Source organism: Falco rusticolus, chromosome 10 (assembly GCF_015220075.1).
Source record: "Falco rusticolus isolate bFalRus1 chromosome 10, bFalRus1.pri, whole genome shotgun sequence".
Classification (NCBI taxonomy): Eukaryota; Metazoa; Chordata; class Aves; order Falconiformes; family Falconidae; genus Falco; species Falco rusticolus.
In genome coordinates this window covers 30,635,359-30,660,779 of record NC_051196.1, presented here as the reverse complement: position 1 = coordinate 30,660,779, position 25,421 = coordinate 30,635,359, and the positions used below count along the sequence as shown (strand labels likewise).

Sequence of the window (25,421 nt, the reverse complement as noted above, 5' to 3'; positions counted from 1 at the left end):
CCTCCCCTGCCCCGGGGCCAGGGACTACAGCCCGCGGCCCGGCCCCGGCAGCCCCCGGGCGCCCGCAGGCCCCAGCCCGCCTGGGCTAAGCGGCCCCGACAGGCGCCCCGGGACCTTGTGGGAAGAGCCCGGCCATTGGTCGGCCGCCGCCGTGAGGAGCGCGGCAGGGATTGGCTGGCGGCGGAGCGCGTCGGGGAAAGAGAGGCCGCCGATTGGCCCGGCCGCCGCACGGTGTCGCCGCCCAGCGTGATGCGGTCACGGTGCCGCCGCCGCGCCCTCTCACCGCGGTTTGAATGTGAAGCGCAGCCGGAGCTCTCGGAGCCGCCGCCGCGGGGAGTCGCCAGGTGAGGCTGGGCCGCGCCGCCCGGCGATGCTGGCGGTGGGGCGGCCCCGCAGCCCGGCAGCCCGCACTGGCCCGCAGCCGACCGCCGCTCCGCTCCGCGCTGGGCTCGGGCGCTGGGCCCGCGGCGCAGCGAGAGGCGCAGCTCACCATGCTGGGGCGCTTCGGCCCGCCTCGCGCGGCTCGCGATTGGCCGGCGGCCTCTGGGTTTGCGCAGTGTGCTCCACTCATTGGCTCCCGCCGCTGCCAGTCTGGAGGTGGCGGGGAGGGGGAGGGGAGCAAGTTAGTCTGAGAGTGGTCGGTGCCGTGCGGGGCTCCTCCGCCGCGGCCGGCAGCCCGCGTTGTCCCGGGCGGGGCCCGAGGGGGCCGGGCAGGCGGGGCTGGCCCTGGGCCCGCCTTGCGGGGACCGCGGTCCAGCCGGGCCGCCGCCGCATGAGGCAGCGGGAGCGCCGCCGTCGCGGCGGCGGCGCAGTTTGGCGGCGGCAGCGGGCGGAATGGAGCGGCCCCGTCACCCGGATAAACCGCCCGGCGACCCCGGCCCGGGCAGGCGGCAGGGGAGGGCTGGGAGGTGCTGGGCTGCGGGGGCCGCGCCGCCGCCGGGGGGGGGCAGCGGGGGCGGCCGGAGCTGGACGGCTCCGCTCTCCGTCCCCGCTGAAGAGCTCCGGGGCGGCCGCCCTGCCTCACGCCGGCCGGCCCGGGGGGCCCGCAGGGAGCGTCGCGGCGGGGCCGCGCTCCGGCTGCCCCGTGGCGGGAGGCGAGGGCGAAGGCCCTCAGGGGAGTGTGCGGGTCGCTTTTCCTGTGCGGCCCGGGCCATGAACATCCCGGGGCGGTGGGGGGGGCGGGAGCGGTTCCTCAGGGCCCGAGGGGCGGGGGAGGGCGGCCCTGCCTGTCCCCTGCCGGGCGGTGGGTCTGGCTGAAGCCGGTACCGCGGGGTCCTCAGGAGCTGGTCCCAAAACACTTTCGGTGGCCTTTTCAGGAGGTACAAAGAGCAGAAAGCCTCGAGCAGGTACCACCGCTTTTCTGGAGTGGAAAACAAAATAAAAAAATAGCTAGGGGAAGAGTGAGAAATACGAGTGAGCAGGTAGCAGGTGAAAATATTCATTCTCTTGCATGAGGGATTGAGTAATGGATTCAAATCCTTGGGTTTGGCCTTCAGAGTAAACCCCCAGTCAGCGTGAGGGGAGTGGTTCTGGCGTGGGCCCCTGTATTGCACGAGTAGGTGGGGTGTGGGTGAAAGGCCCTTCGGGGTTGACATGGCCTCTCAGTTTGGCTTCGCATTTGAGTCAGGTTTAGTCTTGGTCAATGATTTCTTTATGGGTTTGCACCTCAGCCTTACAAAATTACCTGGAGCAAGTAATTCGTATTTTTGTTAATTATGAAAGGTTTAAGTACTACTTTCAACATCATAGTGGTGATGCACAAGGCCATTTTGTGCAGCGGGTGAGCCAGCCGTTCCTGGCGCTGGTTGCTTGTGCTGTACTTTATTGGGATTTTCTTGGCGGATGGGAATTGGTGAACAAGGCTACAGATAAGAAAATCCCCAAAAGGGAGAGGGCGTGCTACATGCGAAGCAGGACTCTTCAGGCGGGTTTTTACTTTTTGCAAAACATGTTGGGATCTCAAGTACTCATTAACATTCTTCTAATTCAGGAGGGTACTGTTGCTGTTTTTTAATGATATAGATGCCATAGTTAAAGTAAAAACCGTGTGGTTGAAACTCCCTGCCTTTGCAAGCATGCTTAAATAGAAACTGTTTATTGCACTGATAAGCAACATAAAACATATCCAAAGTGGGACAGAGAGATTTCGGTCTATCTTACTAATTAGAAACTTCAGAGAAAAAATGGAAATCTTTGCTTCGTCGTTACATCTGAATTGAGTGAATTGTGCTGGTGGTGGTAAGAGAGGTGGGCAGAATTGATGATGATATCCTGACCAACATGTCCATTAAAGCATGTTTTGCTGCAGTTGTAGTGTTACTGTAATTTTAATTATTCCAATTAAAGTTGTGAAGTTAATATGTCACTGTGGTAAGTATGAGAATGTGTGTAGGAGGATTACTGGAGAAGAGTAATTTAGACTTACTGCACCAGAGTTATTCTGTATTGCATTTTAAATTAACTCCCACCCTAATCTAAGTTAATTTTACAGGGTGGACAAACCCTCTGGCTTTGCACAGTCTTTTGTATCTTTATAAAAAATTAATTTTCTGTTGAGAGTTTTCTTTGATAATGAGTATTTAATTTTAAACAAGCTTTGACTCTCCAGTACCCTTTGAATAGTTCTGTTTACAATTATGTAGGGCAGGACTATTCAGCTTTTTCAACCAGGAGCAGGTTTCTGCGGCTGATAGTAGTTCTTTAAAAGCAAAACCAAATTCCTATTGTCCTGAAAGAGCAAGAGATCATCTTTTGGCTGAACCAGGTTTGTGGTTTGCTGGATGTATGATCCTGTTCTGAGAGTTTGGTTTCAATAAACCAGACAATAATAGTTACACCTAGCTGGAGAAATTGAATGTTTTTTTGTTTTGTGCTTGGTGCACACTAGCTGATGTTTTATTGGATGAAACGTAGAAGGTAGGACCATGTTTTATGAGGTATAGTCAAAAAGAGCTGATGTGTGTCTTCTGTGGAATCTAATTTTGCTTGTGTGTAGCTTAGAGGATAGATTTATATGTATTTATAACAGAACTACTTGTGGATTTTAGGTTCTGCCAAAATGGAGCTGAGTGATGCCAATTTACAGACTTTAACTGAGTATCTAAAGAAAACACTAGATCCAGATCCTGCTATAAGGCGTCCTGGTAAGTGATTCTCATGGGTGACCAATAAAGTTTAGTTTCTTTTTGGCTCCTCTGTCTGTGGATAGCAAACTTCAGTGGATCTTTATGCAATATCCTCTTTGGTGAAGTTCTCAGTATCCTTTTAAAACAAAAACCCCAAAAAACTAATGAGGGATGGTTACAAATATGAATTTATTTTGTTTGCTTTTTGTAATTTTATTTTCCTATATGCCTGAATTATTTTTTTTTACTGTTCTATTTAAACACTTACTTAGAACAGTGCTGCTGTTCACAGGATTTACTTCTAGCAGGTTACAGCTTTTAAAAATGGTGAGGAGGCAATATTTCCACATCCTGCTTTGAATTTAGAGCTTTTGTTAATAGCAGAAGTGTTAAAGAGCTTAGGAGTAAAGAAGCTACAGCACTATTTGTCAGGCTTGTTTTGTGTTTCTGTTCTTGTGAAACTGGGCAAATGTTCATGTGTTGGTTATTTTAAATAGGCACTTGAGGAATCCTAAGATCCCATTAGAAAAAATCAGTTCAGCTTTTGCTAACCTTAGTATATTCTCTTACAGCGGAAAAGTTTCTTGAGTCCGTTGAAGGAAGCCAGAATTATCCATTGTTACTCTTAACGCTACTGGAGAAATCACAGGAAAATGTCATCAAAGTTTGTGCATCTGTAACGTTCAAGAATTATATCAAAAGGAACTGGAGAATTGTAGGTATCCTAGTGAGTAGTTGTGCTAAGATTTAATAATCCTTTTTAAGGTACGATAAGATATTATACAGTAACTTTGAAGAATGTGTGTACATCTGTACTCTGTGAAAGAAGGTAGATCATTTGGAGAACAAACACAAGGTGTAATTTACTGAAGAGGGACTAAAACGTGGACTGTTGGAGTCCATTCTATTAAAAAGAACTAGAGCTAGGTGATAAAATGATGAACAAATAATTTTCTCTAATATTACATGCAGATTTTGCAGAAGCACAATACTTAAAGCTCATTTAACTAACAGTAATATTATTTAAACTAAAATTACTGTGTCTATACACATGAGCTGGCCAATTTGGCCTGCATCTATTGTCATGGTGTTACAAACATTTCAAGCCAGCACTGCAGCTGAAAGTGATGATACTATCTTCTCTTTCATGTAAATCCTGGGATGCAGAATAGTGTGGGGCAGTTTATTTTGGTGGCCTTGCCAGTTTAACACTTAGAAGTATTTGTAGAATTAAATGGAAGTATTGCCATTTAATCCCATTTTATCCTTTGTTTCAAAGAGGTCAGAAAAGGTTTTGATTTAGAACTTTCAACATTCACGGAATTTAATTTATGGTAGAAAGTATTACATTTGAGAGCTCAACTCCTTTAGTGATGAGAGATTTTAATGGATACTGTTTCTACTTTGTCTCACTGAAAGTCCTGTTTGTATCTGAAAAGTATCACATGTATAATGTTGCTTTACTATGGGGAAATTGATAAGTGTGTCATCATTGCATCTTAGCTGGTACCTATTTAAAAATTTGCATGTGATTTGTCCCCTCCCCCTCATACTAACACTAAGAAGCTATATCAAACATAACCAGATCAGCACATTGTCTGGCATGATATTTCTAGAACTTTGTTTTTGTAATACCGCACTCTCAATCATTTCTCCCAAACTGCATCTTTATCTGTATATCTGTACTATATTGTGAGTAGAAATAATGTTCTGTTATGGAAAAATTGGTAAGTAGCTTCCTTTTTGTGGATTGCTGATGTAATTCGGGATGAGATTTTGTTTTGGAGTAGGTGGAGATGCTATGCGGTAAGTGCATCCAGAGGGCTGTTATGATTGCTATGTGGCTTCAGGCACATTGTTTTGTCCAAAACAGAAGCTTTTATTTCAAGAGCAGCTGTGTGAACATAAAGCACAGCCATACAGCTAGCTTACCTACATCACATGGTTTAATTTAGCAACCTTGAACTTGGCTGATACAAAGCTCGGTGGAAGTAGAAGTGTTTTGCCTGTTCAAGGATTTCAGTCTGGTAGAGCCTGGAGAGCCAGATGTACAGGGCATGTCTGGAGCGAGGGAGGAGTTTGCTTTTTTTAGTTTCAAGTATGTACAGAATACTGATCTATGTGCTGCCTCTTACGTCTTGTAAAAAGGTCTTATTTTTTTGAAAAGTCTCATCAATAACTCCATAGTAGGATTTGTTGTTGCTGATCTCTCCACTACCTCTGTCCTCACCTGTCTAAATGCGTAGCAGTCAGTCAGTCCTGCCTCCCTACTTAGAGCTTGCTGAGTACAGTTACTGCTGCCTTTCGCATCATATAAACTTGTAAAGCTTAGGTTTTAAAGATCATCATCTTTTTGTGTTTTTTAATGTATATATAATGATTCTGTACATTCTTCTGATTTAGTGCAATGTGATAGAAAGGAAAAGCAAGTTCTCTGTGTCTTATTTTTATAACTGCTTTTTTATAGAATCATTTAGGTTAGAAAGGACCTTTTAAGATCATCAGGTCCAGCCATTAACCCAGGACTGGCAAGTCCACCACTAACCCATGTCCCTAAGTGCCACATCTACATGTCTTTTAAACACCTCCAGGGATGGTGACCCCACCACCCCCGTGGCAGCCTGTTCCAATCCTGGCCAGCCCTTTAGGTGAAGAACTCTTTCCCAATATCCAACCTAACCCCCCCCGGTGCAACTTGAGGCTGTTTCCTCTTGTCCCATCGCTTGTTACCTGGGAGAAGAGACTGACCCCCACCTCCCTACAGCCTCCTTTCAGGTAGTTGTAGAGAGTGAGAAGGTCTCCCCTCAGCCTCCTTTTCTCCACCCCCAGTTCCCCCAGCCGCCCCCCATCAGACTGGTGCCCCGGCCCCTTCCCCAGCCCCGTTCCCATCTCTGGACACGCTCCAGCCCCTCCACGTCCCTCCCGCAGCGAGGGGCCCAGAGCCGGACACGGGACTCGCAGTGCAGCCTCACCAGTGCCGAGCACAGCGGGACGATCGCCGCCCTGGTCCTGCTGGCCACACTGCTGGGGACACCAGCCAGGCTGCTGTTGGCCTCTTGGCCACCTGGGCACACTGGGGGCTCCTGCCCAGCGGCTGCTGCCCAGCCCCCCCGGCCCATTCCCGCCGGGCAGTTCCCAGCCCCCTGCCCCAGCCCGCAGCTGCCGGGGGCTGGTGTGACCCCCGGGCAGGGCCCGGCACTGACCCCGCTGAACCTCACACCGGTGGCCTCGGCCCCTCGGCCCGGCTGCCCAGCCCCCCCGCAGAGCCCCCCGCCCCCCAGCAGGCCAGCGCTCCCCCCCAGCTTGGTGGTGTCTGCAAACTGACTGGGGGTGCACTCGATCCCCTCGTCCAGATCATCCATAAAGACATTGAACAGGGCTGGCCCCAGCGCTGAGCCCTGGGGAACACCGCTGGTGACCGGTGTTACCACTAAGCATAAACTGAAATTCTGAAATTGTTACTTTTGGGGGTTTTAATCTCATGGGAAGATGGCGGAAGGGAGGTGAGAAGGAGGGTGGTAGTGCTGTCTGATTTAAGGCATTGTCCGATCACTGAATTGCTCTCTGGAGGCGCTTCCCTCTTCTAATTGCTGTATCATTTCTAGGTTACTGAACTTGGGTGCTGTCGTTACAGATAACGTGACTATCACTGCTGTCACTGCTTGGTGACAAGCCTCCTTTTCTTTCTTCATTTCTTTAGCAGAAGATTATTTTGGTAATTTACTACCACTTGGCACTACTGACTGACTGACTGGATGTTGAAGTGATGGATGTTTTGAACTGATTGGATAACTCTTAAAGTTAATGTTGCAGGTTTGATTGTGTAACCCGCATTTTCATGTACAATTTCTAGAAAGTATGGCTTAAGGCAGCTTGCACAAAATAAATCTTTGAGATTGGCAGAAGTGAGGACAGAGACGTGATTAGGTGTGGTGGTAGAGGAGACTGTTGGTGAAACTTCTATATGTTACTGGCATACGCACCCACCCTTAGTGCTACTGAATCGCCGATTTGAAAAGTGACTGTTAGAGAAGGAGAAAAAAACAGTTCAGGGTTTCACAGAAAGTTGTAATTTCTTTCAGCTGTTCTCAGGTACTGCTGTTACAGGTTCATTATAGGCAGTATCTTTAACAGATCTACTTAGTTTCTTTAACAATGTAATAGTTACATAAATTGGTATAAGCAATTGGTTTCTGAAATGCTAATATTCGCTTCTTGCCTGGAGTATACTGATATGCCCGTGACTTAATTATTGTTTTAATTTTAGGTTGAAGATGAACCAAACAAGATATGTGAATCAGACAGGATAGCTATTAAAGCTAATATAGTGCCCTTGATGCTTAGCAGCCCGGAACAAATTCAAAAGCAGGTAGTATGTCAATTCCTGGTTGTGTCCATGAGACTTTTGGAATATTTTAAGCGTGTCTAGAGGCTCTGGTTATTGGCAGAGCTCAGTTCCCTTACCAATGAGATCATCCCAATCCAAATAACTCTGAATATATTGTTAATGCTACTTCTACTTGTCTTTTTTTTTAAAGACTATTACTGTATAATCTTACAGCTAAGTTCTAGCATTAGGCAGTTAAATACAGTAATTCTAGAAAGTGAGACTTTGTGTACACATTTAATTTAGAGTGGAATTGATTCATTTGTGGTGAAAAATAGTAGATACTTAGCCCAATGATTTTTGAATCTGACAAGAACAACAGGCATTTTCTCAATGTTTGCAACATCTGACATGACTGCTGCATTTTTCGTAAAGAGGAGCCTGTTATTATAACATGTAATGGTTATGTTTCCTTTCCAGTTAAGTGATGCAATTAGTATTATTGGTCGGGAAGACTTTCCTCAGAAGTGGCCAGACTTACTGACAGAAATGGTGAATCGCTTTCAAAGCGGAGATTTCCACGTCATCAATGGGGTCCTTCGCACTGCTCACTCTTTATTTAAAAGGTATTGGAAATAGGGGAGTTGCTGTATGGATTGTAAAATTTTTGTTCGACTCTAAATTCTTACCTTTATACTTAATTCTACAGATTTACTAAGTCTACAGTTGTGGCTTCTACTTAGGCTTACTGGCTTTTTAGTAAGACTTTTAAGTGGTTGTCAAATTGTACACCTTGCATGGTCTTGAACTGTGTTGTTTAGTTCTTGTTTACTGGACAAATATTTGTTACAAGGTTCAGTACAAAAAATTAAATGTATGCAAATTAATTTGGTAATAAATGTGAAAACTATTCTATTTTTCCTGTTTTTCTCTTTCACTTGTCAGGTACCGCCATGAATTTAAGTCCAACGAATTATGGACAGAGATCAAGCTTGTCCTTGATGCCTTTGCTTTGCCCTTGACAAATCTCTTTAAGGTATTTCTTGTTAAAACATTTGTAAAACAAGTTTAATGTTCTGAATTGCTTGTGAATGCATGTAATGGAAATGGAAACTTAAGAGTAGTTGCTCTGAAACCGTTAATGAAGTTCAGACTATAAAGTCATGAAGTGAGACCTGTGAGGATCAATAAGGGGAGGAAAAGGAACTGTATTTTCTAGTTTTTAAAAGATGACATTTTTGATACCTCTTGTCAAAGTGGTTTTCATGTGTGTTACTTGACTGAATCTTATGTCTTTTTCTAGGCAACTATTGAACTTTGCAGCACACATGCAAATGATGCTAGTGCTTTGAAGGTTCTCTTTTCTTCTCTCATTCTGATTGCGAAGCTGTTCTACAGTTTAAATTTTCAGGTGAATCTCTTTGTTTTTCTGATAGTTCTGCTTTGATCTCACGAAGCTGTTATACTTTTATTTATAGGATTCATTTGAGGCATATTTTAAGGCCATGCTTTATCACAAAAACAAAAGTTGACAGTCTGCATCAATGCTGGAGTAAAGGCACAGTAAGGATGGGGTTAATTAACATGTTAGCTTGGCCCTATCTAAGGAGATGTTGGCACAAAGGAGGTGTTGTGTGAGTAGCTCGCAGAGTATGAGCTGTGAAAGGCAGAAGTCAAACGCCCAGTTTGTACTCACTGTGCTTCTTTATAACTATGGCTGTACTGACATGAACTCAGTCATGCAGGTGAAAGTCAGTTAAAACTAGTAGCTCTGTGGTACTATAGAAGCAAGTGATTCTGGAAGCAGCGTGAGGTTTTTTGTTTTGAAATCAGATCTGAAATTCTAACATTATCAAATGCACTGTATGAAAAATGGTAAAAAGCTACTTTGCTGAGGTGACATATTTAATGTCTCAACACAAACGTTAAGTGTGAAGTGTGGTGGTCATGCCTTGATTGCTTGTGCTGTTCTTCCATATCAGGCAAAAGAGCAAGCTGGAGTAAAAGGGAGGCTTGTACTTTCTTGTTCTGAGAGAAGAGGCAATAAGGTTCTTCCTTTACAAAAGTGTAAGCTGTATAGCATGTAAGCAAGTAGTTTATTTGGAAATACTGTATTCCAAAGCCTCTGGAGGGGTTTCATTTGGGAGCAGGAGGGGATAGCATTTAGTTTTGAAGATTGTTTTCCATGCGTTATTGTCCCTCAGTAGACTGTAAGGTAGGTACATACTACTTACAATGCAGGTATGTTATCGCAGCAGTGCAATCAGGAATTAAAATGTAGATTTATGCTTTTCCTTCACAGGATCTTCCGGAGTTTTTTGAAGATAACATGGAAACATGGATGACAAATTTTCATAGTCTTTTAACTTTAGATAATAAGCTTTTGCAGACGGATGTAAGTACTGCATAAACCTCCTGGTTTGCCTGTGTAGTGGAGAGAGTTGACTGAGAGCTTGGTTCTAACTCTGAAGAATGTAATGTTTTCTTTACTGGATAAACAAAGGAATAGAATGGCTATAAGGAGGTGGAGTTTAAGAGAAGTTGCCCCGTTGTCTAAGAAATATGAGGTGCAATTCTTGAAGATGTGTCTCAGTTACAGGTATACCCAGCTGTGCACAGAATCAAATTACAGATACTCACCAATGAGTAGATTCTTTCAAAGACATCTGATGATTAGAGTCACAGTGCTCAAGTTTTCTGTACCTTTCAGCTGGTTCATGCATTATGTTTTAGAAAACAGGATATCTTAAAGAACTGGAAAGAGTTGAACATAGAAGACATGGCATCCATGAGTATTTCAGCATTTGCTTTGTCTAAGAATTAGTAGTGTTGCAGGTAAAAGTTGATACCAAGTCATCAAATCTCAAATTAATTTTGTGCGTGCTTTCTGCATTTCAAATGCTGTCTTCCAGATACGGTACAGTAGTTTGCCACATGATGGAGCCAAAGCAACTCTGTAATACTTTGCAGTACATAGGGAGGCGTGTTACTTGTGTCCTGTGCTGGACGCTGCTGCTAAAGAAGCTTTGCTGCTCTTTTCTCTCGTGTCTGTGGGCTATTGCACAGCACAGACACAGACATTCATGCAGCTGTGTGCTGAACTGAGGTCAGGAAGTGATATGCATTAAAACTGAAAGGTGGGGACTGGGGGAAGTGGGGAGACAGAACTGGGTTGGTGTTTGGTTGGGGTTTTTTTTCATTCCAGCTCTGTTTCCCAATTGACTTTGCTTTGTGGTTACAAGCATCTGTGCTGGTATGGGGAAGGGGCAGGAACTACTTTCACAACTATTCCAGTCTGAAGTAGGAAGATACAATGTGTTCTAAGCATATGTTTTCAGTGCCTTGTGTTTTCTTTTTCCTATTATATTTGTAAATTAATTTCACGTCAAACTTTGTCAGGTCTAAATGATTTAAAGTGCATAGTACTTCCATTTGAAATGTAGGTATGATTTATAACTTGCAGTGGAGTTCGAGTACAAATCAGCAAAATTAAGTAATTCTAGGGGTGTGAGAGGGATTTCTTTCATCTCTGTTTAAAACATGGTACAACAATAGTATAAATATTTCATTCAACTATGTTGATATTTTTAAGTAGTGTTGAAGTTTGGATGTTTAAGTTCTTGATTTTGTTTTATGTGAGGATGAAGAGGAAGCTGGATTACTGGAGCTCTTGAAATCACAAATTTGTGATAATGCTGCTTTATATGCTCAAAAATACGATGAAGAATTTCAACCCTACCTGCCACGTTTTGTAACGGCAATCTGGAATCTGTTAGTCACGACAGGCCAGGAAGTGAAATACGACTTGGTAAGTTGTTATAAACTGATCTTGTCAAGTTTGATAATGAATTACAAATCGGCCAGTCATGCTAACACTGTGTGTATTCCGTTTGTGTTTTTCTAGCTGGTTAGTAATGCAATCCAGTTTCTGGCCTCGGTTTGTGAGAGACCACATTACAAACATCTGTTTGAAGACCAGAATACATTGACAAGTATCTGTGAAAAAGTTATTGTTCCCAATATGGAATTTAGAGGTAACTTTTTGAGACTTAGGTTTTCAAAGACACAATAAAATCTACCTAATTATAATGACACGTTGCTTTGCAGGACTAAGAATTGGGGATTGCCTAGTGTGTACTTCAGTACTAGATTCAAACCCAAGTTTCTACAACAGATTGCTGTCCTATGGCGGCTTTGTAGAATTGTGTGAATATATTTTTATTACTTATTAATTTGTCGTCTTTTCCATTTGAGATCCCAGTATATGAAGTCTAGGTCATGTGCCACCAATAACTTCACATGCTTAAAGTGACTATCAGAGTAATTCAAGGAGTCTAAATAGGCGTGGATATCAGGCCTACTAAATTGTAATGTCTATTTTTCCAAGTTTTCATGGCCTCATATTGATTGTAGTAACTAAGATGCAGTGAAGATGGATTGCAGTGATAAGGAGCTTCTGTCTCTTAAGTCTATGATTCTGGAAGCCTCTTTAAATATACTTAGTGCCGAATGTGTCTTTTTTTTTTTTTTTTTTTTTTTTTTTTTTTTTTTATCAGACTACATCAGCTCATGAGTGTGAAAGACTAATTTGTGGGCCAGAAGCAAGCCAAACAGGCTAGTTTGGCTGGATATTTCTGATTAATTTCTATATAATATTAATAGAAAGTGCTTGGGAAAAAATAGCAAATAGATAACAATACACCTTTTTACGAGAAAAAACAGAGACCTCAGTATTTAAACTTCTATCTATTTTATATTTTCAGCGGCTGATGAAGAAGCATTTGAAGATAATTCTGAAGAATATATCAGAAGGGATTTGGAAGGATCTGGTAATCCACAGATTTATACTAAGAATACTTGCTCTTTAAATATAGCTCTTAAGAGCTGAAGGAATTTACTGAAGCTTTTATAACAACGTATTTTTGAAATTAGAAAGGTTCCTCCCTCCCCCAAGAGATTTTATCCAGTTTTTGATCAAGTCCACCGTCACAATACGCCCATCACAGTGTCTTGGTTTTGAACAATGTTTTTATATGTTTTTTTTTTTCCTTAATTGGATTGGTAGTCTCCTGCACTGCACACGTTCTCATTTCAGCAAATACAGCCTGTAAGTCAGTGGTGAATAGTAGCCACAGTTGTGTATTTAGTTCTTATGTGTAGGGTTTTAAATAACATAGAGGGGCTGTGCCTGTATTTAGTAGTCTATCATGTTTAAACTGAAATTCTGACTGGTGTTGCATACAAATCTGTGATCGAGCCAGCTGGACGCCAGCCAACCCTTGTACACCAGCACAGTGTTCAAACCAGTAGAGTAACTGTCCTCAAAACACGGTGCCGTGCTAACAGAGCTACTTGATCTTCTGATTGTAGTTGTCTGGTCTGGTCTGCAGCCAGGTCAGAGCACAGATGAACCAAAACTAGATCTGTGTGACAATTCTGGACATGCTCTTCTGCACTACTAACCGTTTATTGACTGACACTTTTAGATTAATGGCACTTGATAATAGATTTAAGAAATTACTGTGTGCTTGCAGTGGAGGACAAAATTGGAGGAAAATGTTTTTCAACTATTTTTAAGCAAATGTTCTATCATTCTTATCCAGGATTGGCTGCATTTTAGGTATTTGTGAAGCTTTTATTTGTTAGCTACTTTTGCTTTTAAGAGAACTGAGGCAAGAAGTATTTGTGCTCGTCAGAGATTACTTTTAAAGAAGTCTTCTGTTGCATTTAAATTCACTTGCTTTCATTTTCCTTCTGTCTCTTGCGTTAGTATATTGTATTAAAGGCCAGCTGATGACTTTTTTCCTTTCTTGAAACTAGGAATGTGTATAGGTTGGGTTTTTTTATTGTGTTGGTTTTGTTTGTTTGTTTTTTTACAAAAATGTACAGATTTGGTGTGATGGGCTAAGTGCCATCCAGTAGCTTGCTGGCTCCCCACCCTGCTGCAATGGGATGGGGGAGTGAATAGGAAGAGTAAAAGAAAGAAGGCTCTTGGATAGAGCTTGTGAAAGAAAGAGGAAGAAAAGAGAACGGGGGTGTGCAAGTCAATGATTTACCACCTCCCATGGGTAGACTGATGGCCAGCCTGTCCCTGAGCAATGACAGCCTCCGCAAAACCCCTCTCCCCTCAGTTTTTATTGCTGAGCATGATATTATGTGTCATGGAATATTCCTTTGGTCAGTTTGGATCAACTGTTCAGGAGTTGTCCCCTCCCAAGTTCTTACCCACTTCCCAACCTACTTTCTGGGAAGGCAGAGCAGGAAAAAGAGAAAGCCTCGACACTGTGCAAGCACTGTTCAGCAACAGCCAAAACACTGGGGTGTTACCAACAGTTCTAGTCACCCATACAAAACACAGCACCATATGGGCTGCTATGAAGAAAATTAACTCCATCCCAACCAGACCCAGTACAATTGGGGGTGTAATTGTAAAGGTAGTAAAAAGCTTCCCCCTGCATGCTTGCTGAACTGTGAATACGCATGCAGTGGTGGTAGGTGTCTGTTCCTCTCCTCTCTTTGTTGTACAAATAATCCCTATTATGGCAGTGAGTAAAAGACTTAAATGTTTTCCTACACTTCGGAGCGGAGGATTGCAATGAATAACATAAAGCGTGACTGTAACTTGAGAAGCTGTACATTATTACTAATTTATTATTATTACATTTATTAATATGAAAAATGTATACTTTCTCATATCTAAAGTGTCTTTGGTTCTCATGCAGATATTGACACCAGGCGCAGAGCAGCTTGTGATCTAGTCAGAGGCTTGTGCAAATTTTTTGAAGGACCTGTGACAGGGATTTTTTCTGGCTATGTTAATTCTATGCTGCAAGAATATGCAAAGAATCCATCTGTTAACTGGAAGCACAAAGATGCAGCTATTTACCTTGTTACGTCTTTGGCATCCAAGGCTCAAACACAGAAGGTACTCTTACATTCTATTCATTTTGATCCATATGTATTCAAGTAGTATAGTGTACCTGAAGGCCTGCAGTCCATTTTATGCTTTTCAGGATGGGATTAACTATATTTGTAGTAGTTTAATGTTGTTGAGTTTAAAAGTTGTCCGTTATTTAATCCTATCACAGTTGGTAATTTGGTGGTATCTGAACTTCCGATAGATTGGGCAAAGTCAGCAACCATGTGTGACCATTTGGCAGGTCTTACTAGCAAGTGCACAGCAGCCAGAGAAAGAAACAAAATTAGCTTAGGACTAGAACCTCTGAGCTTTTAAATGGTGCTGAGCTAGAGCTTGTAAGCCATGGAAGGCCAAATTTAGCTTTGCAGAAGTAGATCAGAAATGTTAAGCAGACTAGAAGGAATTTAAGTGACTTTTACAGTTCTTGTCATTATATTTCCCAGTGTTGCCTGTGGTTTGAGTGTTTATGATTTGATTATGAAGTGTCATGGGAATGCTCATGATGGCTGGAAATGGGTCTTGTTTGGGAGAAAGCAACTAATAGGCTGGATACATTGAAAAGTCACACCTGAACTAAACTGTATTTGGAAACAGTTGCATTGTATCAACTATCCTACAGAACAGATTTTAATATACTAGTATTTAAAGTGTTATTATAGTTAAAATCTATGTGGCTTTACAAGACTTATTTGAGGCAAACATAGTAAAACATGTTGTACAGTACCTTTATGAAATTCTGCTGGAGGTTCTTGGTCTTCTCCTGAAACTCTAGCTACACACTACTGCGCAGTAATTGCTAATGATAGCGCTATGTAGCGGCAAATATGTGATAACATCACTTAGAATACTTGACTGATAAATATCCATATGCAAATCCGGTTTTAAAAATTAGTTGCATTTTCAAGTGAAAACTAAGTAGTCATTATTTTGCTGCCCTAATTCAGAACTGGGATTCGAATCCTAAATGTTTCCTTTTTTAAAAGGCCCATCACAAAAAAAGTATCAAGGTAGCAAGATGCTGATATTTTCTCTCTAAAAGTTTGGTTGATTATTACCTGTTATGTGCTGTATTCCTCCACTCAGAGCTGGTAACTTTGAACCTCAGTAGGGCTACAGCTGAAACCAAGGCACTGAAAACATAAAATGGTTGGCGCTTTGCTAAAGATGCAGTTTCAACAATCTAATCACATGCATGCGTGCCTCAGGTTCCTTTTAATAAAAGCACATAAAAATGAGTAAGAAAACTAGCTGAATGACAACATCTAAAACCAGAGTTGATTGTTTTTTTGTTTTTCTAGCATGGAATAACACAAGCCAATGAACTTGTTAATCTGACAGAATTCTTTGTGAATCACATTCAGCCTGACTTAAAGTCTGCTAGTGGTAAGTTAATGTTAATTTTGATATGTGATTTAGCTGCAGCCTTGACATTGACCATTGTTTCTTAAGGCTCAAGCACTCATATATCAGTCTAATCTCTGAGACAGAAGACTCTTAACACCTGGGGGTTAAGTTAACATGGGGGGGGAAGTAATTAAAATTTGTTTGACCAGCAACAAATGAGCTTTTAAACAAAGGTGGATTACTACATGCTATCTCCAAGATCAGGGGGTGTACACACATGGTTGCTATCCGCTACATGCTTAAGCTTGTTGAATCGAAGTAATTTGATTTCTGTATTTGAGACCATGTGGCAAACTTCTGTGCTGTACAGAACTCTGAAAAGTTCCAATACTGAAGGCTGGGTTGTAGCCTGTATCAGCCCATATTGATGAGATTATGGATGTCTAGATTTAAGCCACATAACTTATCCTAATTTTATGCTTCGTCATAAAATATTTGGAATGTAGTTTGTTGTCTTGGAATGTGTAACTGGAGGCTGTTAAAATCAGAGCCAGAAGGGGAAACTTCATCAGAAAGAGCTGGACTGTACACTCAGTGGTACTGGGGTGTGATTTGTACCTAAAACTGATATTCTAACAGTGCCCATACAGAACTTGAGAATCTAAGCAACACAGAAAAATATTGGATGTATTGTTTTTCAGGAGAAAAATTGTGACTTAGTGTGACCTCTGTGTAAAGTATATATTCAGTAATCATATTTATGTGAAAAGTATCAACACAATTTGCATATTTTTCTATTGCAGTGAATGAATTCCCTGTGCTAAAAGCGGATGGTATCAAATATATCATGATTTTTAGAAACCAAGTAAGTTTTTCTTCTACTCTTATGGTAAAAACATATTGTAGTTTCTTACTTTATACTTGCCAGGCCTAATTTATCTTGCTTGGCCATATGTTAACTCAACAGGTGTTTGATAGTCATATATAACACTTCATGCTGAATTTTTAGATTTGAAAGTAAATGATATTGTTATAAATATCCAATTAACATGTAGTCTGTATGCTATCCATATGCTATGGGAGCACTGAACATAGCATGCTTAGTTCTGTGACACACTCAGACTTTTTCAAGTGAACGTTAGTCTAAATATACTTGATTGCTCATATCATTGCAGTTGCTGCTAAAGAGTACAGCAACTTTGTCCTTTAACTTTCCTGATCTCTGAGATGCAGTAAGAAAATATATTATTACTTCTAAATTTTAAATTCTTTATTCATCTCTTATGAAATAGCTCTGATTTTTTTTGATTTATTTTTTTTAATTCCCCACTAAGGCAAAGTAAAATGGAAAAAGAAATATACATTAGGAATATATGCACTTATTGTCCATCAAATGGAATATTAATGTTTGGGGGAGGTATATGGACAGTGACAGAAATGGGTACCTCTTGGTTTGTCAAGGTGTGATTTAGCAACTGGAGTAGCCTTCTAAGATTTCTTCCTCTGCCAAGCTTTCAGTTTGTAGCTGATGAGCTCAGAGTGGTTATGCTCTAGTGTTGAACCATCTGTATTTTTGTGTAACATATGTATAATTTGTTGCTGTATTTTTTGTAGGTACCTAAAGAACAGCTGTTGGTATCTATTCCTCTCTTAATCAATCATCTTCAAGCAGAAAGTATTGTTGTCCATACTTACGCAGCACATGCTCTTGAAAGGCTGTTTACTATGAGGGGAACAAATAATACTACGCTGTAAGTTTTCAAGCAGAAATAAATTCATTGCTTACGTAGGTTTTGTCCATTAAGGATGAGAAATATCTGTAAGGGATCTTTTCTTAGTGTTAATAATATTGTAAAATGCTTGTAGTTTGTGAGTGTATCTCATCGTTAAAGAGCTGTGTTTTACTTAACAGCATTACAGCTGCAGAAATGGCACCATTTGTGGAAGTGCTATTAACGAACCTCTTCAAAGCGCTGACACTTCCTGGCTCATCTGAAAATGAATACATTATGAAAGGTAAATGCTTTAGGAGTTCTGCAGTACAAGAGTCACTTTATTAACTTGTGGTAAAGGCTTCTAGTTACAGACTACTGATACCTTTATTTGAAAAACCGAATTTATGCAAACATGCTAAAGAGGTATGTGCAGCCTGCAGTTATGTACCGAGCTGTATTAAGTTATTTTTGACTAAACCTATGGTACCGAAGAGAAACACTAAACATACTGGTATTGTGACAAATGATTTCTGAAATGGTAGTCAAGACAGCTACCTGAGCAGTGTGAGTAGGCGATGTGAGTGGGTTATGGCTAATAGTATGCCAAGATTTGAGACTTGCCCAAGATAAATGGTGGTCTTAGCAAAGTTGCTTAATCTTGCTCCGTCTATAGAATAGAGATAATGAGGCTTTGCTTTTTCTTTTGTCATGATTATACATTGATGGCTCTTGCAGCAGGTGCTCTTATTGTACCTAATTTCTTGGAATCCAATTTAATAGCAAAAGGAAAGGGATTTAGGCATATGATGGATGACAGAAGTGTATGTTTGTCTTCAGGAGATAATACTTTCAATTTATTTGCAGCCATCATGAGGAGTTTTTCTCTGCTACAGGAATCCATAATTCCATACATCCCTTCTGTCATCACACAGCTTACACAGAAACTGCTGGCTGTCAGTAAGGTAAGGAAACAGGCTGAGCAAAATGTTCACTTTCTGCCTTTCGGAGCAGTCTTTCTAAAGATTTATGTATACCTCATTGTTCGTGTTCTGTTAGGACACTCTAAATTGTTCAGTATTTTCTGACGAAAATAAGTTAAAACATGCTCCTAGTGAAGTACCGTCTTTCTTTTAGATGTACTTTTAAATCATTTGCCTCTGCCCTCATCTGAAATTTGGAAACAGCATATGAAATCTTTCCGTAATACTAGTGTGTTGTAGTATAAATGGTTTCTTGTGCAGAGGCCACCATTACAATAATTTGTTTTTTCTCACAACTCTTTTATTCTTTGTCTGCGACGCTTCTGAGGCTAATGTTAAATTTAGGCACTGAAATGTGGAATTAAGTTAAATAAATTACCCTCTTGCTTTTGGTGTGTAAAATTCTCTTGGTATTTTGTCAGGGTGGGCTAATACTCTTGAACACTGACATTAGGCAGTGCTTTAGAATACCTTCATCAACGATCCAAAAACCTTATGCTATGTATAGTTTTAAACTTAGCTGTAGCATATAAGTGTTCAATAAAGAATGGACTAGATGTTTAGAGGCAAGGTGTGAAAAGGATTTTTCTCCATTTTTTGTTTTGTGATACTTTAACTGCTTGCTAGTTTGTGCAGAGCTTCTGAAAAACATTTGTCTTTATAGTATTTATAAAAAGCACCTCTCCTTTGTGCTTTAAAGGTTTTAATGTTTGCTTTTATATATAGAATTAAATTCATTAACGTATTAAGTAAGTCATAAATAAGTTTCTTTATTCCTAATTGCTACTTTACACTTCATTTGAAATAAGAGATATATTTTGCTAAATAAGTGACTTGGCTGCAAATTTGGGTTGATTTATCTGTTTCTAACTTGTTTTTAGAATCCAAGCAAACCTCACTTTAACCATTACATGTTTGAATCCATATGCCTGTCGATAAGGATAACATGCAAAGCAAACCCTGATGCAGTTGGAAGCTTCGAAGAGGCTTTGTTTATGGTGTTCACTGAGATACTACAGAACGATGTGCAAGGTAAATTACAATCTGTAAGTGCTTGTGCTCTCTCTCTGCTACAGCTGGTTGCTATGATTTACCTCATGGCAGTTTTCCTGTAACACAGGAAATTGAAGTGAGAACACAGCATATTCACAGTCCTAATAACACTTTTAGAATGCGTCTGGGTTGTTCCATAGAGTACGTTGACTGTATTAACTTACTTTTAAAACAAGCCATATTTTTTAAATATCTAGCAGTCACAACTCTAAAGCAGCTGCTTATTATTTGTTAAATTGCCTTTTTTTCTAGTAGTTTGTTTTCCGTCTTCTGAAACATTAATAGATAGAGGAAATGTAGATGTCCAATACTTGTGAATTTTTGGAATAGTTAAATTTGGGAAGTGGTACATGTCACCAAGGTTTTATTTGTTGGAATCTTGATTCATAAAATACAATTGGTGGAATCAATATCATAAAATTGTAGGTTCAGTCAACAGTTATGTGGTTCCTAGGAATTGACAGTGACCAAATTGCTGCATTTGTAAATGTCACCTTTTTTTTTTTTTCCAGAGTTCATTCCATATGTGTTTCAAGTGATGTCCCTACTTCTAGAAATGCATAAAAATGAAATCCCATCATCCTATATGGCATTGTTTCCTCATCTACTTCAGCCAGTATTATGGGAAAGGACAGGAAACATTCCTCCTTTGGTCCGACTCCTGCAGGCTTATTTAGAGCGGGGCGCCAATACAATAGCAAGTGCTGCTGCTGACAAAATTGTAAGTTGGATTGATTTAGTCACAGTGTATGCCTCTAGACATGCTAATTTAAGATCAAAAACTATGAGGAACTTTTTCCTTTAGTGAATACCTAGACTTGTGCAGAATATGTACTTGTTCTTTAAATTAATGGTGCTTATGTAGAAAGACGGAAAATATTATGATGCAGGCTTTTTGGATGCTTTTCCATTTTGTGGATAAAATAAATCCTAGACTGGCATGCTCTTGTCAATTAAGATGTAAAATTGCTGCACGTAGTTATTTTAGGAGTAAATAGCCAAAATATTGGGAGATCTGAGGATTAGTGAATTCAGTGGGAGATTTATTCTGCATACTTAACTTGTGTTATTTCTGCTGCATGATCTGCTATAGTCAGACTTGATTAGACAGTGCCATTGACGAAGCAGACATGCATGTTCAAATTGGCTTTGGTGTTCATTTGATCAAGGTTAATCTTAATGCTCAAAGGAATGTCACTTGGTCCTGATAGAAATCTGTCTTCCTTGTCCTTAACTACAGAAACAGAATCCTAGTTTAGGTTGGGAAAGCTTTTGCCTTGGTGTATGTCTGGATGGTAAGAGCCAGCTTTCTGGTAGGTCACGTATGAAGAACTGTTGTATCGAGTTTTGTATTTGCTTTGCTTACAGCCTGGATTGTTAGGTGTGTTCCAGAAGTTGATTGCCTCTAAAGCTAATGACCATCAAGGATTCTATCTTCTAAACAGTATTATAGAACATATGCCTCCGTGAGTATGAGTTGAAATTACATTCCAAACTAACTTCGGCAGACTTTAATATTTGGTATGTTTGTACACTTCATAGTTAATATTTAACAACTGAAAAATGTCACATTTGAACAATTCTATGTGTGTTTTATGTGAAATGAGATTAGTAAATTTCTAGTATGAATTGAATAACTTATTCTTTTAATTTCCAGTGAATCAGTTGACCAGTACAGGAAACAGATCTTCATTCTACTATTCCAAAGACTTCAAAATTCCAAAACAACAAAATTTATTAAAAGTAAGTTTCTTGCTACAGGAAAAGCTTCAGCACCGGTGATGCCAACAGTTTAGAACATGCAGCTGTACTGGATAAGCATCCTGTTGTCCTGTGATTATGCGGATGAAGGGATACTGGTGACTTAACATCAGTGACTTGCTTCAAATTATTTGTGTAATCAAGGGTGGCCTATAGGGCAGCTGCCACAGGAGGTGACACTTATTTCATGAAATTTCAAGGAATGGGAAATGGAACTAAAATAAGGGAAAAGACTTGTGTATTCCCCTTGCTGTCTTACTCTGTGTGATATCATTGATTTTATGAAAGTGTCTCCATTTAATCTTCCACTAATGCCAGCAGACTTGCACACAACAAAGTAATACTGACCATACTTCCTTTTGTTACATATAGTTGTGTGTTTTTACTGTTAAATATCCTATACTTTTGAGTCATTCTGCCTTAATGTGACTTAAGTTATTGATAAGGTTTTATGTTAAACTAGCAAAGCTGTGATAAATTATTGAAACAGATATTCCGGTTATTCCTGCTCAAGCAGGGAGATTGTCGTGCTGATTAAGTGATTTTAATACTATCACTACAACAAATTATGCAATGTCTGTTACTTAATCCTCTGAAGTCTGGTTAATGCCACCTAATAGGAGCAAGAGTGATAGGATTGCTTATAGTGGTCTTCCACAAACAAAATTGAAGTGGTGCTCTTAATGCACTGTATCTGTGCTCTGGTACAAAGGCCAAGCAAAGGGATTCGCAACTGATCTGAAAAACTGCATTGCATGAAGTTCTCTGCTAAAAGTATTGAAGAGTTCCTTTGATACTTGATCTGAAACAGTTGTTAATGGCTTTTCTAATGCTTTATAACTGCTGTAAGGGGGGAAAGGACTGGATCCTGTCTTAGTTGTCTTACTGCCATGTTTTAGTGTGTTGCAGTACATGAAAAGATCAGAAGTTAAGCAAACTTCCAAAGTAGCGAGTTAATATATTTCATTAGAACTGAACATTTATAAAGATTGCTGTTTCTATCCCCTTGAAAAACTTGTTAGAATGTATTTTGCTTGTATTGACTTTCATGTTGAGTTTTAATTTGACCCTTTTCTTTTTACAGGTTTCCTGGTCTTCATTAACTTGTACTGCATAAAATACGGGGCATTAGCTCTGCAGGAAATATTTGACAGCATACAGCCAAAGTTAGTATGTTTTGGTTTTGACTTTTTTTTTAATTTAAAACTACTGTGTAGTTTTTATCTTTTAAAGTAGGAAATAGTTGTCTCTAGCTAAATTGAGAACTCTATTTGTCACAAATTTGACTAGCCAGATGTTTGTTCTAATGTGATTGATTTATTTTTCTGGCAATTTTTCTTTTTCTGATTTGCTACCCACAGTTCCTCATCAAGATACTAACCTCCTAAGCAGGTCATAAAAAGGAAAAAGTGATGTTTTTATTTTTTTTTCCTTTGTGAAAAATTTGTGTGCTCAAATTTCTGCTAGGCATCCGTTGCAACAGGGCAGCATCCTAACAAATTACCTGCTCTTCTCTTTTTCCTATTGATTCATAGTGGGGGGGGGGGGTAAGTAAGTCAGTAAGGCTAAGAAAGCTTTCTAATACTTTTTCTTTTAATGTCATAATAGGATGTTTGGAATGGTTTTGGAGAAAATTATAATTCCTGAAATCCAGAAAGTGTCTGGACAAGTTGAAAAGAAAATCTGTGCTGTTGGAATTACAAAAATATTAACAGAATGTCCTCCCATGATGGACACGGAGTACACCAAGCTGTGGTACGTAGGACACTTCTTCATGTTCTGTTATTGAGGCTATTTGATTATTTTTTTAAAAAATGTGAGCTATCATCAAAGTATATTCTTCAAATAAACTCTGTTGTGATTTCTTCAGGCCTGCTATTGTTATGAGGCTGAGTTTTAGGCTTTTCAAAGCAGATGCCAGAACTGGTTTGAGATTTTTGTGGTGGAGGTAGCACTAATTGGGCTAGCTAGGACTGCATTTAAGAAAATAGGCTGCTCTTTTTTAGCTCGTATACTTTCTGAAAAGCTAGTCGGGAGGCCTGAGCATGCTTACAACCTGACAGAGAGGCTGTAAGATGTTAGCTTGACAGTAGAATTTTGGGAAAAGCTCTCTGGGAAGGTTGTAAGCCAGTTTAGCAGTCTAGGATGTCAGGTAGCCTAAATTTAATGACAATGACTGGATCCCTGAACTAGAATTTCTTTTAAAAGAAGTACTGGGAGAAAAGGTATAATCTGGAAAAGAATTGCTATTCTTAGGTATATGTCATGACAGTATGACCTGATAAAAAATAAATACGTTGATCATGCTTTTAATATGAGCGTCTGCGTTATGCCTGTAAAATGCACAGATCCACAACTCTTCTAGTCCAGCTTAGACTAGACACTTAACATTTCAGTAGCTAAGCGAGTACCTGCAGGGGCTAAATTGTAAAGGGTTCCAAGTAATTTGAACATTCTTGTAAAATACACCCTGTCCTAACATATTTTAAGCACTCAAAATTTATCCTCCCCCCTTTACATATAGGACTCCTTTGCTGCAGGCCCTCATTGGCCTCTTTGAATTGCCTGAGGATGACACTATCCCTGATGAAGAACACTTCATTGACATAGAAGATACTCCAGGATATCAGACTGCATTCTCTCAGCTAGCCTTTGCTGGAAAAAAAGAACACGATCCTGTAGGTCAAATGGTGAACAATCCTAGAATCCATCTGGCACAGTCTCTGCACAAACTGTCTACGGCATGCCCAGGCAGGGTAGGTGACTTTTACAATGGCAGGCTAATGCTAAATTCTACAGAGAATAAATGCTTTTTTGTTAATGGGTCCCTTTTGCTACTGTTTGATAATCAGCAAAATGATGTCATAAACAGAATGCAAGGTAATGTTCTCTTTTATTCTTTAACGGAATATACCTTTTGCAAGGTTTTTTTCCCTAATGACCTTAGAAGGGCCATATTTTCACATTAATTAATTTAGCAATAAGCTTAAATAGCCATTTCTTAAATGAAAATTTATCCAATTGTCCGTATATAACTAATACTTGACTCCAGTTCAACTGTATGTACTCAGGAAATTTCAGGCAATTCGTGTTAAATTAAACAAGTTCAGTTTACAGGTAACTATTTTAACCCATAGTGTCTTTTTTTTGGTCAAGATTTTGGTAAGTAAAGACTGTCTGAGAGATCGGGTGTTTGCTGCATCCAAATATCTGCTTTAATAACTGAAGGGTTTCTTTACTCTTCTTTCATATTTGATTCAGATAAGTGCATAAAACTGTCAGCATCAGGAATTGTAATTCCAGCAACTGCTTTCACAATGAAAAACTGCTGCTCTCAGGATGTCGTTTGACTTTGTACCATATGTTGACACAGTGATTAACAGGATAATAGCAGTAGTTTAATGTATACACACAATGACACTTCTGCTCTATCGTATGTTTTAAGGTTCCATCAATGCTGAGTACTAGTCTGAATGCAGAAGCGTTGCAGTATCTCCAAGGATACCTCCAAGCTGCAAGTGTGACACTGCTCTGAATTGCATATATTCCACAAGCAAGATCAAAAGCTGTTTTGTTATAACAGAAGGTTGACACTGACTTTTTTTTATAGCAAAGCTCAGACAAAATGAAAAATGCTACTTGAAAATGTATTGCAGAATCCATCTTGTAAAAGATAGATGTGGCTTTAAGCCGAAACTGAAAGAATTTGGTGGTTTGTGTACTCATAGATAAAAGGTGGCTAACTTCCATTCCCAGTTTAATTTCAAAGGGAATAGTCATAGCGGTTTGTTATTGGATTTATTTGAAATCAGCATCTGCAGTGTTTGGATAACATTTTGAAATGTATGGAGAGCACTGGCTGTAGAAACTCACTTTGGTCACTAAAATTCCTTTTCATTTTGATGTTGTCCTTTGTATTTCTTTTGTCTTTCCTTAAACTTTATCTAAATTGTGAATAAATAAGAAGTACTTGTTTAAAATGCCTGTCACTGTGCGCTTACTGTTTTAGAAGAATGTAGTTGGTTTAAAAAAAGATAATGTTTTAAATTTAGGGTAGAAAATAAAATAGTGGGGCTGTGAGGATTTTTCTTTTATCTTAAATAATAGTTTAAGTACATTGTAAGAGCATATAGAGCAATTCTAAAACTTTGGCAGAAGATCCAAAGCTATTATCACTCTTGATACTCATCAACAGGT

At 40.0% G+C, this 25,421-nt stretch overlaps 1 protein-coding gene across 1 annotated transcript; it reads left to right on the top strand.

The window, feature by feature from the left end:
- The first annotated feature begins 220 nt into the window (after nucleotides 1-220).
- Nucleotides 221-25,208, top strand: CSE1L (chromosome segregation 1 like). Its single transcript, XM_037402995.1, has 25 exons — nucleotides 221-344; nucleotides 3,048-3,143; nucleotides 3,698-3,840; nucleotides 7,393-7,494; nucleotides 7,933-8,078; nucleotides 8,398-8,488; nucleotides 8,756-8,863; nucleotides 9,755-9,847; nucleotides 11,093-11,260; nucleotides 11,357-11,486; nucleotides 12,216-12,281; nucleotides 14,175-14,377; nucleotides 15,670-15,754; nucleotides 16,519-16,580; nucleotides 17,330-17,466; nucleotides 17,628-17,731; nucleotides 18,295-18,392; nucleotides 19,292-19,442; nucleotides 19,976-20,184; nucleotides 20,832-20,929; nucleotides 21,121-21,206; nucleotides 22,309-22,390; nucleotides 22,833-22,979; nucleotides 23,749-23,980; nucleotides 24,670-25,208. Exons 2-25 carry the CDS (start codon nucleotides 3,059-3,061, stop codon nucleotides 24,757-24,759), a joined length of 2,916 nt encoding a protein of 971 aa, XP_037258892.1. The 5' UTR covers nucleotides 221-344; nucleotides 3,048-3,058; the 3' UTR covers nucleotides 24,760-25,208.
- Nucleotides 25,209-25,421: the final 213 nt, after the last annotated feature.